Source organism: Podarcis muralis, chromosome Z, assembly GCF_964188315.1.
Source record: "Podarcis muralis chromosome Z, rPodMur119.hap1.1, whole genome shotgun sequence".
NCBI lineage: Eukaryota > Metazoa > Chordata > Lepidosauria > Squamata > Lacertidae > Podarcis > Podarcis muralis.
Genome location: NC_135673.1, coordinates 14,991,850 through 15,011,428, shown reverse-complemented (window position 1 = coordinate 15,011,428; position 19,579 = coordinate 14,991,850). Strand labels below are relative to the sequence as shown.

General features: G+C 44.8%; 1 protein-coding gene across 6 annotated transcripts in view; it reads right to left on the bottom strand.

Moving 5' to 3' along the window:
* The window catches only part of AK8 (adenylate kinase 8), a 98,468-nt gene that overhangs the window by 16,779 nt on the left and 62,110 nt on the right, over positions 1-19,579 (bottom strand). For all 6 annotated transcript variants that reach the window (XM_028716017.2, XM_028716015.2, XM_028716014.2 and 3 more), the window contains one exon: positions 12,837-12,978. In XM_028716017.2, coding sequence (XP_028571850.1) covers positions 12,837-12,978 — 142 coding nt within the window. The remainder of the gene's footprint in view (positions 1-12,836; positions 12,979-19,579) is intronic.

The window sequence follows — 19,579 nt, the reverse complement described above, 5'->3', positions numbered from 1 at the left end:
CAAAGAATCCTGGGATCTATAGTCTGTTAAGAGTACTGGGAACTGTAGCTCTATGTGTGGGGTAAACTACAGTTCCCAGGATTCCTTGGGAGAAGTAGTGTGCTTTTAAATGTACTTTACATGTATGGCATGTATACAGCTCAAACATTTCTGAATGGCCATGTTTTCAAATGAGCTCATCCGGCATTCAAATGACAAAACTGGACCAAGTTGTCTCCCTTTGCCCATTGAACAGGGGCATTATCAAAAGACCCTCCAAGAGGTTACTAGAGGTTTATTCCCCCTTTTGAGATGAATTTTTCATCTCGAAAGGTCAAACTTCCAGCTCCTTTGATTCCAGCTAGCTGCATTTCTCTGCTCTCAGCTTCATGGTTCCCAAGACACAATCAAGATGGGAGGAAGCAAGGCATTTTGGCGACCAAGTCAGAAAATCCAAATGGCACTTAAATAATTTACAGAATTATCAGGGGGCACCACTAGACGGCTGGAACGAACATCACTGAAATGACCAGGACCTTCTTTCAAAAGAATTGCAGTGCTTCTGAACAGGTCTCATTCACTTCGGTGGATGTGTGTGTGTGCAGGAGATGGTACCCACTGGGTTTTCCACTGGATGGTATCAAGGGGTGTAAGAAAGCATTGGTTTCTATTCTTCCTTGTATTCGTCACCTGCAGCCCTGTTTCCATTCTGATGCAGAAAGCCACATCAACTGTCTGTCTGCTGTGGTGAGATTACATAATTTATGCAATTAATTGTGTAAACTTCACTGCTATTACTTCATCTCACCCTATTCATTTAAATGCAAAAGAAACACAATGAAAATGGGGTGTGTAATTAACATTGATATCCCACCTTTCCCCCAAGGAACTCAAGGTGGAGTACACAATTCTTCCCCTCCTTTTTTCCTCAAAACAACCCTGTGAGATTAGCCTAAGAGACTGTAAATGGCCAAATATCACCTTGTGCACCTCGTGTGTTGAGCTGGGGATTTGAACACTGGTCTCCCAGGTTCTAGTCCAATGCTCTAACCACTGAACCACACTTGCTCTCATTGTAGCTAGCAGCCACTGATAGTGAATTTGTCTGATCCCCTTTTGAAGCCACCTAAATTGGTGGCCATTGACACCTCTTGCAGGTGCAAATTTTGTCATTTAGTTGTGTGAAGAAGTGCTTATGGTGGAAGAGAGAAGGAGAAGGAGGGAGCAAGAGGGGGAGAAAATACTGATTTTCCCACTGGTCCATTAGCCTACTTTACTGTCCTGGTTTGGCAGCATCTGTTCTATTGCATCTCTCTAGCCGCTGTCTCTCGCCGGACCCTCCCACACAGTCAACCTCACTGGCCGCTTGCCGAGGATGGACTGTGAGGAGTGTTATTTCCACCCAAACACATCCAATATGTCTCATTTCTGAACTGAAACCCTTTTGTCTTTTCATCGCCATCTTTCAGGACGCTCCTCTAGTGCCAAAGGGTTGCACTTCTAGTAACAGTTTCTTGTGTATCGTGCAGGCTTGGAGACTCAGGAGAAAAAGAGGCTCGTCATCCTGGTGCGGTCTCTTGGCTAAAGTACAAGATGTGAAGCTAGGAGGCTTTGATGGAACTTGGGGTTTGCCAACTGTCCTTGGTTTGGGGAAGAAAGCCAGAAAAACTGTCCAAGAAGAAGCTTTTTTGGTGCCAGGCACGTGTTTTGAAATCTTTATATGGCTGAGTGAAGACTGGAACCTGTTTGCTGGGTCAGCATTTGGGGTGGGGCAGATCTCCATCCCAATTTGGGCAGGGATCTGGGTCATCATCATCAGCCCCTCATAGTGATAGGAGCCTTAGAATGGGAGTGAGGAACTTCTTTCAGTCCTAGGGCTGCATTCTGTTGTGGGGGACCTTTTGCAGGTTATGTGCCAGTGGTGGGTAAAAGTGAGTAGAACAAATCATGTGAATTTTACCTTTTTACAGAAAGCTGCATTCCAAGCATGAAAACATCCAAGCTTCTCCTTCTTCATCTTTCACCAGCAAAGTGAGAGGTATTGCTCACATGCTGTGTGGCCTGGGGAGAGTCGCAGGGACTCCTAGAGGGCTGTATTTAGTTCCCAGGCCTGAGGTTCCTTATGCCAAGAATATTTCAGCCCCTCTCTACCCGCCACCAGGACTGCATGCCCAGAAGCCTTTAATACAGTGCTGAGGGAGGAATGTCTGAGAATTGTGTCAGAAACAGAAATGGGAGTGAAAATTCCTACGATTTGCACATTCATACAAGGTCAGGAACAGAAATCAGGCAAGTGAGTACGAGTGGTATTGGCTTTTTTTTTTAGTCTGCAAATGATAGGTAGACAATCATGCTGCTTACTGTATTGTTTTTGACGTTTCCTTTCCACTGAAATACATAGAAGTTCATTATGTAACTTGTTAAGTTACAACCACAGTGTGTATTGGGGACAAATAACATCAGTTAAAGTGGAGACTAAAGTGCAGCAGAACAAAAACAGCACTGGTTGGTGCAAAGTCAAGATAGGATGGTAAATGCTGTCTCCTTACATCGCTATGTACATATGCACGATGGCCAATTCACGCTCCTCATCTTTGTACATGCCCAATTACATCTCTAGATAAAAAGGTCCTCAGTGGAGATACACATTTAAAGTACACCCTCTCTACTCAAGAATACCAGGAAGTGTAGTTTACCTCCCATGGAGCTACAATTCCCAACACTCTCAGCAAACTATGGTTCCCAGCAGTAGGGGGTGCTTTAAGTGTAAAGTGTGTTTGCAGCCTTTATTTTCCAAAACATCACCAAAAATGCCTAATTCAAGTCTGGCCAGATTTTAATTGTCATGGGTCACTGAACTGCCCAGATCAAAAATCAAGAGCAAAAGTTATCTGAAAGCCAACATCCCTCCATTTTGATGGGTCCAAACACAGGCAGTACAGCGGCATTAGGAAAAAGCTCTGCAACTCATTGCCTTGGTTGTATATATATTAAAAAACAAACAACCTTTTTCTCAATCCTCCTATCACTACAGCAACATATATATAACCCATCAAGATTAGTACCCTGAGACTCCCACTCATCTGATTTCCTCTGATCTGCTTATTACTCAACAACTAAATGTTTCACAAAGCCATTTCCCAGAGAAATATTTATGGCTCCCCAATGTTTATTGAACCCTCCATCATGATCAAGGTTTTATGAGCACTCTGTACACAACTCTGAATTAAAAAACATAATTCTTGCTCCATCAAACCTCAGCTTGATGTGGCATTTCTCTCCCTTTATACAAGTCAGCTTCAGAACCCCTTACAGGAGAATTTGTTCGCAGACAAGGAATATTTCTCAGCCAGAGATGGTGGCTGTGAGGCGCTCTGGTTGCATAAACACAATGCGATACAGCGAGAGCCAAGCCTGGCATTGATTTTCTTGGAGGATAAGGCTATTGATAGCTACTGTGCTCTGCCTCCACAGCTGGAGGGAGGAATGCTTCTGAGAACCAGCTACCCAAAACTCCAGGAGGGGAAAAAGCTCTTCTGCTCAGGTGCTGCTTGAGGGTTTCCCACAGGCGTCTGGTTGGACACTGTGAGAATAGGATACTGTTTGACAGTCTATTGGTCTGATCCAGAAGGGCTCTTCTTATCTTATGATTTTTCTTCTTCTGGTACAGAGGTTAATGCAGCCTTCATCAACATGGAGCCCTCCAGATGTTTTGGACTAGAACTCTCATCAGCCCCAGCTAAATGGTTGGCTACAGCCCAACTATTATTATTATAGCCTTGTAACTGGAATATAAAAGTTGGGTTCTGGTAGTTGGTCACCCCTCCTCCTCTTTGCTATGTCCTCCAAGGGGCAACACTGAGACTAAGGAGAAGGAGGAAGCTGCTGGGCAGTGCCACCCCCTGGGCTGGTTGTAAGAAGGCAAGCAAGTGGGGTCCAACTGAGTGCAGACTGAGGTTAGTGGGGCAGTGCCCCCCCCCCACTCCAATGTGCAAGCCTCCACTGCTGGAGCTGGACTGCAAAATAATGTTGGTGGTGGTGTGTGTGTACTGTAGTGTGTGTGTGTGTATCTTCCTATATACATAAAAGTGTAAGGCTGTTGTCATTATGTGGTTTGCATAGCCATGAACAATAGGCAGGCAGGTGAGGAAACAGCATGGGTGGCAGGTGGTCCAAGCAAGCTGTTTAACCAAAGAATGAAGAAGATTCAGAGAGAGGCTTGGCAAACTCCTCTTTTAACTGTCCCCTCCATTAAACTTTCTGAAGTGCCTCCCCCACCTTTTGAAAGGGGTTGGGACAAATTGTGAGGGAGTAGGGGAAGTGTAAAGGGAGGGGTTGGTAAGGTATAAAGGGAGGAGGGGTTGGGAAGGGGTGGAGGGAGGGAGTGTAAAAAAGGTCAGAAAGTAAGTGGGGTTGAGAGTGGAGTGAACAGAGGTGGCAGCCCCATGGGCAGGGGAGAGAAGTGGGGGAGAGGGAGAGAACGTGTGTGTAAAACGTTGCTCTTTCCTGGCTCATTCTTAGGGATTTCAGAGATCCCTGTATCCAAGTCCTATTGCTCTTGCAACATCTGTGATGACTATATTGCTTGTGGCACAGTGTCTCGCTCTCCCCCCTCCCCCCTCTATCTGACCCCCACTATAGATCTCAACGGTTGTTCTACCTTGTCAATGTTTTGTCTATATTTGCTTTAACCCAGATGCCCCCGCTTTGCTGGCAGCTGTGGGACTTGGTCCCCTCTCTCCTATCAACAATAATTAGGCCTTGTAAGACTAATGGAAGAAATCGTGTCTAATTACCTTGCTGAAGACCCAATTATACTATTAACATTCACAGGCTAGAAGCTAATGATGAGGAGAGCCTTTCATTTGCATAGCATTAAGTTAATTGAGCTGGAAGCTATAGGGCAAAGAGTAGTGGGGGGGCAGGGAGTGATGCTGGCAAGGTAGAATTACAGAATGGATAAGGATGTCCAGACCGGGACAATTAATCTGACAGTTTTATTAATTAACGGCTATCTGACTACCTAGAAGGAATAGCATTTGGCAGCCTTTGTGTGTGTGGGCGGGGGGGGGGGGGGGGACAGCTCACCTCCTTCTTCCTACCCAATGTTAAGAGCCTGCCCTACTGCTGATTATGTATTATGGTGCAATTTGTGGATAGTAACAGGGCTGTCTCTTTGAAAAAGGCTAGTCTGCAAACTTTGAAGCATACAGGGAACAGCCATGGAGGTAGAAGCTCCCAGGTTCGCTCCTCAGCATCTCCTATTCAGAATCATGAGAACTGAAGTCTTATATTATTTTCAGATTAAAGATTAAAGACTCAAAGATATAGCACATGTTCTGAATGCAGAAGGTCTCAGCTTTGATCCCCAACTGACCTGCTGTCAGCAAGTGTATTGAGTTTGACAGCGCAAGGGCCTAACTCTGCATAAGACAGCTTCCTATGTTCCTAATTTTACAACACTTGCATACAGCCAGAGAAAGGACTCCCAGTTCACAACTCGAGTAGCTGCCTTATCCAGGCAAAGTCCCATCTGTTCTAAAAGAACTTCCCCGAGTTAAGGTTCCCACTTAGCCAACAGAATCTGGCTTTCTGCTTTTATTCCCAAAGTTCCTGGGAGCTGGCCAGGTTCAAAGGTAATTTACATTTTTGAGGTAGCTGCTTCAAAAGTTAATTGCCCCACAGCTCTCAAAAGGCAGATAGCAAACCTAGTAACAGACTTCCTTAAACTAAGTTTTAACCCTTCAAGAAGCAAGAACGACCTTTCCACATTTACTCAGAATAATAATATTCATCAGTTCCCCTCCCCGCCCTCCAGCACAAGCACAAACAGTGGAAATAAATAGTCAAATGTCAACAGCTTAGAAATAACAGGACAGCTTCATTTCCCTCTCATATATTTCTTTTTCCTCTCTCATTTACAATGTGCCGCTGTCCTACGACGTGTGAAAAAGACCCTGACCTTCCCAGTCTGAGTCTTAAACCCCCAAAGGATGCTGTTAATTTAAAATATGAAATTATTATCACATTATATTGTTTCTCTCAATCTAAGGTGTCAGGGAATAATATATTTAATATTTCTTTACCCGCTTTCCAGGTTTCAATTTCCACATCCTGCAAGGCCGGTACAAGTGTTGTACAAGTGGGGCATTAGGCCTCTGCCTCAATGGGCAGCTGGCCCTCACCACCCAATCTGGCTGATCATTTTGGCTGGCAGCCCAGAGCACATAAGAAGAGACTGCTAGATCAGGTCATTGGTCCTTCTAGTTTAGCATCCTGTTCTCACAGCAGCCAACCAGATGCCTGTGGGAAACCCACAAGCAGGATTGGAGCACAAGAGCACTCCCCTCCTGTGGATTCCAACAACAGGTACTCAGAAGCAATGCTGCCTCAAACTGCAGCAGCAGAGCAGAGCCATCATGGCTAATAGCCCTTGATAGCCCTCCTCTCCTCCCCTTCCTCCTCCTCTTCCTCCTCCATGAACTTGTCTAATCCTATTTTAAAGCAATCTAGGTTGTTGGCCATCACTGCCTCCTGCAGGAGGGAGTTCCACCGTTTGAACTGCATGAATAAGTCCCTCCTTTTTTCTGCCCTGAACATTCAACTTCCCTGGATATCCACAAGTTCTAGTGTTACGAGGGAAAGAAAAACTGTTATCTACCTACTTTCTCCAGGCCATGCTGGTTATAAAATTCTATTGTGTCACCTCTTACATTTTATCTAAACTAAAAACTCCTAAACACTGCAACTTTCACAGGGGGTCACTTGATCCTCTCAATCATTTTCGTTTCCTTTTCTGAACCACAATATTGGATAATGCTCTGACCTTCAGAAGCAGCTTTCTTGGGGCTCAAGGGGCTGTAATGGGAAGCCCCCTGCCCTCCCCATAAACACTCAGTGCCTGTTTCGGAGGAACACTACAAATAGTCCTTTGGATCTTAGCCTTTCACATTATTGCTAAAGATGAAAACAGAATTGTAAATTGCAAGGCAACCACAGGGTCCACGTCCCAGTCACTGAATTGTCCTGGGCTTGCTTGATGATTACTGTAGCAGTGGCAGCAGAAACACCTGCCAGAACCTCCCTATGCTGCTACTGACTTGGTGGGCAGAAAACATCAGCTCTCAGGCATGATGAGCAAAAAGATCCAACAACTGAGAATAATCCTGACAGCCAGTTTTGGAGAGTGTCTAGTCCCCCACTGTCATTCCAGCAAGACCAGCAGAAGATCTGGGGAGATGATTTGATCCACTGTGGCCCTCCCGCCCCCAAGAAAACCACCATTTCCCCTGAGAGTTTGAAAAACTGGGCATCTTTTGACTTCTGGGGAGAAGGAATGGTGGATGACTGTCTCTCTGTTAGCTCTCTGCCGACAGAAGATAATTATGTGGTGGTTGATGACAGTCAGACAGATGGTCTGACTATTATAAACCACTCTAGAGATAAGAGTGATCCAGGTAGATAGAACCTCAAATGCTTTGATCAAGGTCATTTTTTGGAGTCTGCACCTGGGAGCTTGGAAGGGGGCTAGAACGAGCTGGCAAGCTGAGGAGTCAACACCATGCCCAAATGCCACGTAACAACCCTTTGTGGCTATGAAGACCCACATCCTCTCTTTCTTAAATAAAAGAAAAACTGTAAAGTGGAGAGATTTCTTTGATATTGGTGAAAAATTACAATCAGGAAAAATTTCTTCTTGTTTCGTTTCTTTCTTTTTCAGTAGTAGACAAGAGAGGGAGCCCTTTCTGTGGCTATTCTCATATTGTGGGAGTCTCTCCCAAAAGAGGTCAGTCAGACTGGCTCCCTCTTTGCTTTCCTTCTGCTGGCAGGCAAAGACCTACCGGTACCTGTTGAGACCAGCCTTTGGAAACTAAGGTGCAGGTGATGCTGATCACTGGGCTACGGTAGGGGCAAAGCAGATTTGAATGGCTGGCTCTAAATATATTCGCATGTATTTTAACTATTGTTATTAACTACGGTAGTTCTTTTTATTACTTTGTATTTTATAAGGTTGTTTTTTAAATATTGGATGCAGCCTTGAATCCCATCTGGAGAGAAAGGCAGGATAATAGAATAATAATAATAATAATAATAATAATAATAATAATAATAATAATGGAAGATTGTGGAATGCCTTCCCTAATGAGGTGTGCATGTGTCCATTATTAGTAACTTTTCAGGAAGAATGTGAAAACATTCCCATTTAGCTAGGGATTGAGTGGCTGAAGAATACTGATCCTGGAAACCATGAGGTCATAGGATGGAAGAATGTTTTTAACTGAAATTGCTTTTACAATGTTTTTTTAAAAAACTCTAAAAGCTTTTAGATGCTTTTGATTGCAACCGTTTTTATAATGTTTAAATCTGTTTTCTAATTTATTTCATTTTCATCTTTAAAAATTGTATCTCTATTAACTGCCCTACAATCCTTGAGGAGGAAGGTCAGGTTACAAACTCAGTAAATTATAAAATTAATGATTTCTCATCTTTTCTTCATTGATCTTTGTGTGGTGCCATTTTGCAAAGCAAGCGTACAGCATGGGATAAGAGCCCAGTGTTTTAAATTTATTCAAGTGTTGATTAATCCAGCCATCAAAAATAATCTCTCTCTCTCTCTTTCTCTTTCTCTTTCACATACACACGAGCACTTTGGACTCTGGACTCCAAAAACTTCCCTCATTAACTTGTTGGGATCTTAATTAAGTCACGTACCTTCATCTCTCCACTTTTTTTTATATTTTTTCGATTGGCCACGGAAAGCAGCAGGTAAATGTTAAGAGGAGGAAAGAACAGAAGATTTGAAGTTAGGTGATCTTTAACCAAAATCTTTCTTCCAACTGAAACGGGAGCATCCGCAGAATACATATTCAGCTATAAGTATTCCTGCCCACGTCTGGCAAACTCACGGATAATGGCACCATGTGAAGGTCACTGGGGTTCTATTAGCTCAATTAATAGAGGAGTAAGATAGGGCTAATACCTAGCTCTTCAAACGGCTAAAGAATAGAGCTGGTAGTAATAGAGTTATTAACCTCTCTCAGCCATTGAATTTTGCTGCTGGTTCAAACTCCATCTCCTAGTTCAGGCCTCCATTAATAGGCTGTTTATTATCCCTAATCCAACCTGAAAATCAGATGCTGGAAGATGAAGACCTAAATAATGACCAAAAGAAAAAATGCAGGGAGAATCATCCAAATTCCCACTCTTCCCTCACCACTTAAAATTTGTTCTTAAAATTTAAAACACTCATCCTATATCTGGTTTCGGGAAAGTGGAATATATTACCAACAAAGCAGAAATGCTGGGGGTTAGGGGAGTGATCCAATTAGAGAGACCCACCAGAGCCTTTTAATATTGGCTCAATCTGTGAAATATTAATAGAGAAGTATAGACAAATTACATTTTATTGGAATTGGGCCTGGAGCCTTTTGCCAGCCATTTCTGAGTGCCCCCAAGAGCTTGGAAGGGTCCCTCACTGGCTGCACTGCCATTCTCCACTGGCCCCTCTGGTGCTTTTTAGTGGCAGTGCCACTTTTCTATATGAGCCAAACTCATCTCCTATTCAAGCATAGGTGCCACCAGCCCCCTCAATATTTGTAGCAGGGGACGAAGCCCCCGCATTGTTGAGGGGATGGACGAGGCCTCCTTTCAACAATGTGCGCCTCATCCTGACAATGCGTGTGCCACGTGGCATGCCCTGCCGCCATCACCCCCTACCTACGAATGTGGCTCAGACTGCCCCAAACTGATGCCACCATCTTTTCACCCAGCCACCCAGCACCTTCCCTCTGCTGGCTCTCTGCCACCATCACAGCAACTAGACCAAGGTCTCCACTGCCACTTCGAAGCATCCACTGAAGCCAGATCCAGCTGCAGATGTACTTCCAAAAACCAGGTCACACTTCCAGAAGTATGTCTGCAGCTGCACACATTACCTGGCCAGAGTACTGCACTTTGGAAATTTTGAGAAGTGTGAATCCTGAAGGATAGCTCTGTGTCGGTTCAAGTTTCATTTCGGGAAGTGAGAATTTGGTAAGACCGCCTTTAAATGCAAACTGAATCACATTCCTCCTCCAGTCCCATTCAGTGGAATAGTACTTCCTCATAGGGATGCTCCGTTTTGTTATTATGCTTGATAGACTGATCCTCTAGGTGTCTATATAATCGTTGTTATAAGCCCTTGGGGCAGGTGGCCATCACCAGGTATTGCAGTGAATTCCATAATTTAAAAATTACATTGCTGTGTGAAGAAAGTACTTCCCTGATTGTCTGTCAGTACAGCCAACTCCTGTTTTGTGCATGTTCAAAAACGAGTGACAATATATGCGTGAGCTGTTTTCGGACCAGAAGGAGGATGTGACAGGGGCATAACAGGGCATAACGGGGGCAAGGGAGGGCTTATGCATGCTCCACCGAGGTGCACGATGACCTGGAATGTAACCCCCGTGCAAAATGTGGGTTGCCTGCATGTCCTTTGTGAGCCTGCTGCTGTTCATCTTGCTTTGGGGGCCAACGCTGATTTAAACAAAATTTAATACCTTCTCTGTTGGCAGTGTGAAATACATTATTTCCTTCTTTGCTTTAAGGGCAGATCTCTGGGTGCTGTTCCTGAGGTTGCAAGAGATCTCTCTTTTTTATTATTACATATTAAGGAACTTTATAGTCCAATTTGCTCCTTGTAGTTTGGGGGGTGGGGGTGTTCCTCCCCACCCTTTCAAATAACTTGATTTTTCATTCTTCCCTGCCATCAATTACTGAGTTTCTTTCTTCTACTCTTCCATAAGACGGGAGAGCCAAGAGACTGATACTGCTCAAAGGTATATAATTCAGTATTATTTGCACCAGGTTTATGAGATGGAAGTCAGATAAAACATCGTAGTTGAACACTAAACCATTTATTACTTCTAAGAAACAGACTCACAAGTTTATGTCCCGACAATAATTCTGCCTTTTGATCAACCAGAGAGGTCTACTCGGAGTTCCCAGCACAGAGTAACGGACCTTTCCACCAATAACTTTGTTTACTGATGTGACGGGGTTTTAATAATAAAACTTGATATATATGTAAATTTATTTTAATCTAATTTCATCAACCTGAGCCCACCTAAAAATGAGGAGGCAGAAGGGGAGATGCAATTGGTTCAGGCAGTGATTTATACCTTTCCACTTCCATTCCCAGATTGATTTCCAAGCACTAATTCTATCTGGGTTTCCCGCAGCCCCTCCCCCGCTGAAATCACACTCCATTGCAGACAGTGTGTTTTATAACCTGTGCCAGAAGCAACTGATTTACAGCCCAGCTTCCACCAGACCGCTAGCTGTGCTTCCACCGATTGTTTCTCTCTCGCCCAGTGCTTGTCAACAGCTTTGTGTGTGCATGTGGAAGGCATCAGTCTCAGAATCAAATCAGTTTCTCCGTCCCCTAATAAAACACATACACCCCTCCCATCATACTCAGGAATTTCCACACTCATGCAGGAGTGTAGTGGCAAATTCAGAAGTGAAGGGACCTTTTGTGGGAGTTGTAGCCACGCCCCCTTCTAAGATTATACAACCTTCTGAGATGATGCAATAATCTTATAACTGCACAACAGTAATTACAGATGCATTGCAACAACAAATGCAGGTTTCCATGTGCTGCTTTTCAGCCAGATCTGCTATTTTCTGCGAACGTACATAGCCAAATGATTTGGTGTGCTCAGATTATTTTCTTCCAGAGTGGCTTAAGATCCGTTTCCCTTGAAGTTCTAGTCTATGTAACAGAGCTTGCACTCCATTCTCTGGAAACTTAAGCACTTTGTATTTTCAGAACTCTTAAATGCTTAGTTTTGGAGCTTACAGTGGCTAATGGGGTGGCTCTAGGATGCTAGAGGCAGGGATCATGCTCTGGAAATAGTAACAGGCCTTTGAAATCCCTGCCCCCACTGACCCCACAGCATTACACCACTGCATTCACATCAATAATCCCTACCTGTGGCAAAAGGTGCCCCCTACAACTAGAGGCACATCCAGACTGCTCTAATTTAATGGTCTGGATGTCCCATTTTGCACTTGCAAGGCTTATTCTCCTGAGGCTTCACAGGTCTATACAGGAATGACAGCTTGGAGAATGGCCTGGGTGCCTTTTTCAGTCTACATTCCTTCATGGGCAAGCTCCCGGGGGCCACATGCCATTGGTTGGTGGGGCCACAGGTGAAAGCAGACAGATCAACAGTTGCCGCTCATACATTCTGTACCATGGTTGACATTCCAGCCAATCAAAATCCAGAGGTTTCCATCCCACCAGCACCACCCCACATCTCCATCCTCCACACAGGTAAGCGAGAGCCATGGTCACAGTTCAGAGACAGAGCAATGCTGGGGAGGAGTGTGGCCTCTGGAGGGCCATGGCTTATGGAGGGTTGTCGTGGGCAGGGAAGAAGTGCAGGGATAAGAGAGGGTATTCACACACAGATTTGGGGGCAGGGCAGGAGGGAAGATTCAGGACAAGAAGTAGTGATGGTCAACAACCTAGGTGTATTTAGAAGAGGATTAGACCATGGAGGAGACGGCTAATGATGGCTACGCTCTGCCTCCACTGTCAGAGGCATTATGTCTCTGAATACCAGCTGCTGGAAACCACATGTGGGCAGGTTGCATTTGTGCTCAGGTCCTGCTTACAGGTTTCCTACAGGCATCTGGTTGGCCACTGTAAGAAACAGGATGGTGGACTAGATGGGTCACTGGCCTGAACCAGCAGACTCTTCTTATGTTCTTATGGGAGCACAAATACCCACCACTGCCTCAGGGCAGGAATGATCACTGCTCTGCCTCTGAGTTACTCACACACAGAATGTCCCTGAAGAAAAGTTTGTTACCTGTTTGGATTAATATTTGCACGCTGCATCAGCTTTGCCTGGTCCTCATCCCGAGGGAATCCGTGGAGCACCCAGCCTCGGATGTGGCAGTCCAGCCTGTTCAAACGCTCTGACAGCATCTTTACAACAATGTTGTCTGCAACTGGATGGAGAGATTTGGGGAGAACATGCTGGAAATTGACATCATGGAAATGAAAGCACAGGAGAGTTAATTAAGGGTCCTAGCTAAGCACCCTACATTGATAAAAGTGAAGGTGAATTAGGTGGGATCATTGGGCATGGATAATGTTATGCCGAGCCAGTAGTCAAGGTAGAGGGGTGGGGTGGAGAGATGGTCTGCGAGATCTTCTCATACTCGGGATGTTCCCCAGACTGATGAAAGCAAAGAAGAGACCAATGTTCTAACTAAAGCCCTTGCTTTGGAGTTACTAGAATTTGCTTGAGCCTTACCTGGCTAGACATCAGAGGAAGTGATGAATTTATACACAGGCTAAGTGAGCTACAGTTTAGGGCCTTGGATTGTGAGAAGCCTATACACACACATAAATGACTAAATATCAAGTTTTATATAGCTAGTTAAAAAATAAAGGAAATGGGAAAACAGACCTTAAAGTAGTCATTAGCGTTCTGATATGACAAAAATATTCTTAGTGGTTATATTCTTGTCATACTGTGTTTATAAACCTGTGCAGAAATACCTGTATCAAATTTTCATCAGGCCAGGTACCCATAAGGTGTCAAACCACACTAGTGCCAGGTGAGGGCCGGGTCAGTCCTCAACATATCTTAATCTGTCCCTGATGAGAGCCTAGAAATAGCTTGCTATTTCGGAATCATCATCATCATCAGTGGAGCAAACTGCCAAGGGTTCAATTGCATTATAACAAATTTGCATTAGTAATCCTTACAACATCCTTCCGAGGTAGGCTAGCATTTATTTTTTATCCCCACACTGTACAAGGGGACAAGGAACTGAACCCAGAAGACTAGGCTTGCGTTGGTGACTGGAATGAGATCTGAACCCAGGAATTCCTGGGGTGAGAGTCAAACCCGGGATACAACTCATACTCTTGGACACAATGCTTCACCAGCACACAGGATCATGTGATAAGATGGCAGGTGACTAGACCCTTTTTAGTGATAGTCTCCTTACTTGTGGAAACAAGGTCTCCTTTTAGCATTAAGGTCCTGCTTGAAGGCTTCCCATCAGTCAATAGAATTCGTTTTCTTATGTTAGTTTCACTAATATACGTATTTGTTCATGCACACATTTCCCAAATGTATTCATTTTTGTGCACATTACTTGGCTAGACAATTGTAAAAATTCAGAGAAGTGTACGTTTTGAAGAACAGTCATGTTTTGGAAAGTGCAGATTCATAGGTGCAACTTTAAATGTGAACCAAATCAAATTTCTTCTTCTTCCCTCCCACTCTCCCCCTTGCCCTGCCGTCCACAAAATAAATAAATACTAGCCTACCTTAAAAGGCTGTTGTAAGGGTTGCTAAAGAAATGAGATAGTACCCCAAATAAAACAGAAACATAAAAACCCTAGAATCCACTTTCAGAGGGGAACAAATCTTTTGAGAATTTGGAGAACTGCACTACTTAGAACAGCTGCATTAAAGAAAACATCTTAGCAGGTTTTCAAAAGGCCAGGATGAAGAAGAGATGAAATCTACATCACTTCTATTTCCCTGTGATTAAAACAAATGAGGAGGCAGTAATGTATGGTAGATCTTCTCACATGGGGCTTCCTTGAGGTTGTCGGGAAAATTGGCTAGTCTCTGTAATTGCCATTAGGGTAAGACTAAAAAGCTAGCCCTAGATCTCTCAGCCTCAAGTGTACCACTAGCTAGCAAAGTTGAGTTCACAATCCTTCAGATGAAGTCATCAATCCGCCTGCTTTAAGGGGATTATGATGCATGAGAATTTCAAACCATCAGTTCTCTTTCATCCTAAATGTGTGCGAGTCTTCAGCCTCTGTCTTGGAGCTAGAGGGGTTGTGTGTGTAAGGGAATCTCTACAGACAGAGGTTTTTGGTCTTTGGAGAAGTCCAAAGGTAGATTTCTAGTGGAAAGGGCCCAATGGCTGGCAATGTTTGGTTAAAAAAATAAAAAGAGAGTATTCATCAGGGGTGATCATAAGGGAGTGTGTGCACAGGAGATGAGCCAAACTGAAGATTAGGATCCTGGCTTGTGGGAATCCCCAAGATGCTTGATTCTTACCATGCAAAGAAGCTGCCCACTCAGCTCACTTGTAGTGAAAGCAAGCCAATTGGGATTGGCTGCAGCTCCCAGGGAGCATGAAGCCAGCACCTGTAGTGCAGCCAATCCCAGCAGGCTTGCCCTCCCCACCAATCAGCTGATGGGCAGTGACTGTAAACCTTCTGACTAGATGCCATGTCTCCACCTGCCCCTCACCTGATGCCACATATGATGTCACGTGTGGGGCAGGTGGGCATGGGTTTTGGGAAAATGGCCTCGGCCAAACTGGGACCTCTGCAAGTCCTAATGAGGCCTACAGTCTGGAGATTCCCTACTCCTGGGTTATTGGACTAGGACCCAGAAGACCAGGGTTCAAATTCCTCACTCAGCCATGAAGTCACTTCCTCTAACCTGCCCAACAGGGTTGTTGTGTGGATAAAATAGGGAGGGAGTAGAAGCATGTACCTTGAGCTCCCTGAAGGAAAGGTGGAATATAAATAAATGTAGTAACAACAATAATTTCTGAAGGATGCCACTTAAGCTCTTGCCAAATTCTCTTTACTCTATAAGCCAGCTACCTAGATCTATTATCTCTGTATGCTCCTTCTATTAATCAATCAATCAATCAATCAATCAATCAATCAATTCCTTTCTCTTTTTCTTCCTCAGACAGAGCACTGAGTGGCTAATAATAAGGATGAAATAGGAGGCTAAAAAAGAAAGTTAAAACAGAACCCACTGTAAAGAAGAAGAAGCATAAAATACTCGGATAAACAAACAGGGCTGCCTGTCAAGTTGCGAATGCCCTGCAGAAATGGGAGGGACCTCAGCTGTGTGACTTGAACAAATATAAAGGTAAAGGTACCCCTGCCTGTACGGGCCAGTCGTGTCCAACTCTAGGGTTGTGCGGGGGCCAGCGTAACGAAGCTGCTCTGGTGAGCCAGCACCAGCGCAGCACATGGAAACGCCGTTTACCTTCCCGCTATAAAGCGGTACCTATTTATCTACTTGCACTTTGATATGCTTTCGAACTGCTAGGTGGGCAGGAGCTGGGACCGAAAGACGGGAGCTCACCCCGCCGCGGGGATTCGAACCGCCGACCATGCGATCGGCAAGCCCCAGGCACTGAGGTTTTACCCACAGCGCCAGCCACGTCCCCGAACAAATATAAAGTGGCAACAAAATTGGCCAGGGGAAAAAAACCAACCTCCCAGAGCAGCTTGTTTTGTCCTGGTGCCCTCCAGATGTTCAAGACTATGTAAGATCAGAAAGAAGAGCCTGGCTGCTGGATCAGGTCCCACAGGCCCACATAGTCCAGCATTCATTTCTCACAGTGGCCAAGCAGGTGCCCATTATGGGAAGTCGAAAGGCAGAACCTGAGCATAACAGTGCTCTCCCTGCTTGGGATTGCCAGCATCCTTCATTGAGAGGCATACTGCCTCCAGCAATTGAGGGAGAACATACTAGTCATTGTAGCCAGTAGCCACTGATAGCTTAATCCTCCATTAATTTGTCTAATCCACTTAAAAAGTCATCCACATTGGTGGTCATCACTACATCTTGAAAATTGATTTTTTTTGGGGGGGGGGTTAATCCCCACAATAACCCTGTGAGGTAGGTTAGGCTGAGAGGTAGTAGTAACTGGCCCAAGGTCAGCCAATGGGTCTCCTCTGGGTCCCTGTCTGTTGCTTTAACCATTACACCCCACTGGCTTTACCCTAATATATTTTCCTGCAAAAGAAGGAGAAAGCAAAGAAGCAACCTGACACTTCTTGACCTCCACTCTAAACCCATAAATCCTTGATAATCCAAGAACCATACAACAATGTTCTTGGGATGCAAAACTTCTAAAATTCACATGCATTCATATGTGAAGCTTTCCTAACCCAATATCTTTGCCTCCTTTAGAAAAAAAAAAAGGGAAAGATTTCTGACATATATTGACCTACACTCTAAACCTATAAATCCTTAATATCCAAGAGACACATAACTACGTTCTTGGGGTGGAGGTCCAGGGAGCTCTCCATTCTAAGCAGGTGAAAGTTAGAAGCTTCTTTGATAGTGCTGTCCACTTACCCTTTTCCCTCCTCTTAGATATTTTCTCCCTCCTTCCCCCATTAGGTCTAAAGCCTTCCAACATTAATTCAGATGCCTGAGGGTTGATCTCAGGGTTTGACAGTTAACATCTTGCCCTGAATACCAGCTACCGCCAACGGCTACTTTCCCTGGATCGGCCTGTCATCCCTAAATTCAGCAAAGTGTGAGAGCAGAATACCTTATTATTCCACAAAGGTCAAATTGGTTTAATATTATTTGAGTCCTCCAGGGAAATCCCCAGTTTTCCTGCTGACCATGAAGTTCGCAGGAGTTATTTCTTTTTGTTAACAAATGGTTTCAGGAAGGGATAGTCTATTGGTTACAGTATGTGGCCAGCCAAGAACGACAAAAGTAGACAAGACCTGGGTTCTGACCTTTGCTGGAGCAACACCTGTTACCCCCCTGGGAGCTATCCTAGGTCCTGAATAACCTGGTTCTGACCTGTTGCATAGAAATCTTTCTGCTACCAGGTAAGCATGATGGCTATGTTGTAAGTTCCTAAATACCAGTTGCTGGAAACCTCAGGAAGGGAGAGTGCTTTTGCACTTGGGTCCTGCTTGGGGGCTTCCCCTTGGGGCATTTGGTTGGTAACTGTGAGAACAGGATGCTGGACTAGATGGGCCATTGGCCTGATCCAGAAAGCTATTCATAGGTTTTTAGATAACTGCTGCTGTCTTCCAAGTCTAACACCCTCAGACTTTACCAGCACCCTGGAAACTCTTGGCCTAATCTAAAGTAGGCACAGCATGGGAGCAGACGATTGGATACCTCTCCGTTGCGGCACCATGAGATTCAGCTTTTGGAATAATGACACAAACACTCACTAAGCAAAACTTATTAACAGCCTGAATATCACATTTGGCAGAAGCTATTACTGGCTAGTGGTCCACAAACTGGTGAGTGTGCAATTTCCCATTGGCTCTCATGACCCAGACTCTGGTGGCCATTCATGAGTATGCTTATTCTAAGGCTCTCTGCTAGCAGAAGCAGAAGCCCAGCCCTCTTGGATCAGTCCAAGTATATCTGATTAGGACTGGGAGAGAGACCCCTGTCTGAAACCCAGGACAGCTACTGCAAGTCAGGATAGACAATATTGAGCATATGGATCCATGGCTTGACTCAGTGTAAGGCAGCTTCCAATGTTCCCAGTGAGCTTCCTAAGCTCAGGTCTCCATTTCAACCATTCAATCCATTTCAACACAATGGGCATCCTCAGAGAAAAGGCTTATAGGGTCTTCTTAGGGAGGCCAGCCTCATACTTGCAGAAGCCTTGAGGCAGACCACTGGTCTTCCTAATTTTATAATCCTAATGTGCAACAGGAGACTTAGTTACTCTTTCTGTCTATCTTTCTCTCCTTTCTCTCTTCCTCCATTGCCCTCCTATTAAAAATAAATAAATGAACATTATACACACACACACACACACACACACACACACCCCAGTGGTGATGTTGCTTGTGCAATCCAGGGCTCATTTATGGGCCCTGACACACGAGTGGAATATCAAATGGCCAAACTCTGTTCTTGTTATGAGTCTTTGGGCTGGAACATTCAATGGGAAGATTGGCTCAGGAGGGAATGCAGTGTCACGCCCCAACAGCTTCTTGCAGCAGAGCCAGAATCAGACAAGGCCTCCTCAGAGAAGGAAGATCCCATTGCTGGTTCTTAGCACATAAGCAGCTCAAGAGGAGTCAGTGGAAACTGAAAACCCCTCTGAACTTACTATCCAGGAAGGTGCCCCACTCAGGGATGTGACAAATCCAGGGAATCCAACATGCTGACTGGTGTGTCCCCTTCCAGCTGTAGAAACTGTAACGTCACTGCCAGGAGCAAAAATGGTGGCACAGTGCCAATTTAATGGTAGCATGAGGCCGTCCTTCTAGTCCTGCTTCAGAGGAAGCCAGAATGAAACCTACTCTTGAGTACAGCCGTTGTGATGCACCAGGAAAGAATGAGGCACCAGGGGCAGCTATAAAGCCTCCTAGTTGGTGCCTAGCCATTGCAACACATCAATTAGCTTAGCTGTCTATCGTTGGACAGTTGGGCCATTCTCCATTCTTGTGGTTAAGAGGAAAATCTAAGTCAGGGGAGGTCAACATGGCTAGACTACTACTTCCATATAGTCCCTGACCATCAGCCATGCTGGTTGGAGCCAACAGGAGTTGAGGTCCATGTGGGCACCACAATTTAAGCCACACAGCTGTGGTGGTGGGAACAGGGCAGTTATAGTCAGTTTGGGAGCTAGGGCTAAAAAAAAAATAGTTGAGTTGCATGGCATATCTGTCCACAGGTAGATGAACAGGGGCCCTCTTGGCTTTCCAGAATGTGCATGAGATCGCCACGGAAGTGTGTGTGTGTGTGTGTGTGTGTGTGTGTGTGTGAGAGAGAGAGAGAGAGAGAGAGAGAGAGAGAGAGAGAGAAATATGGAAAATTTACTGAAG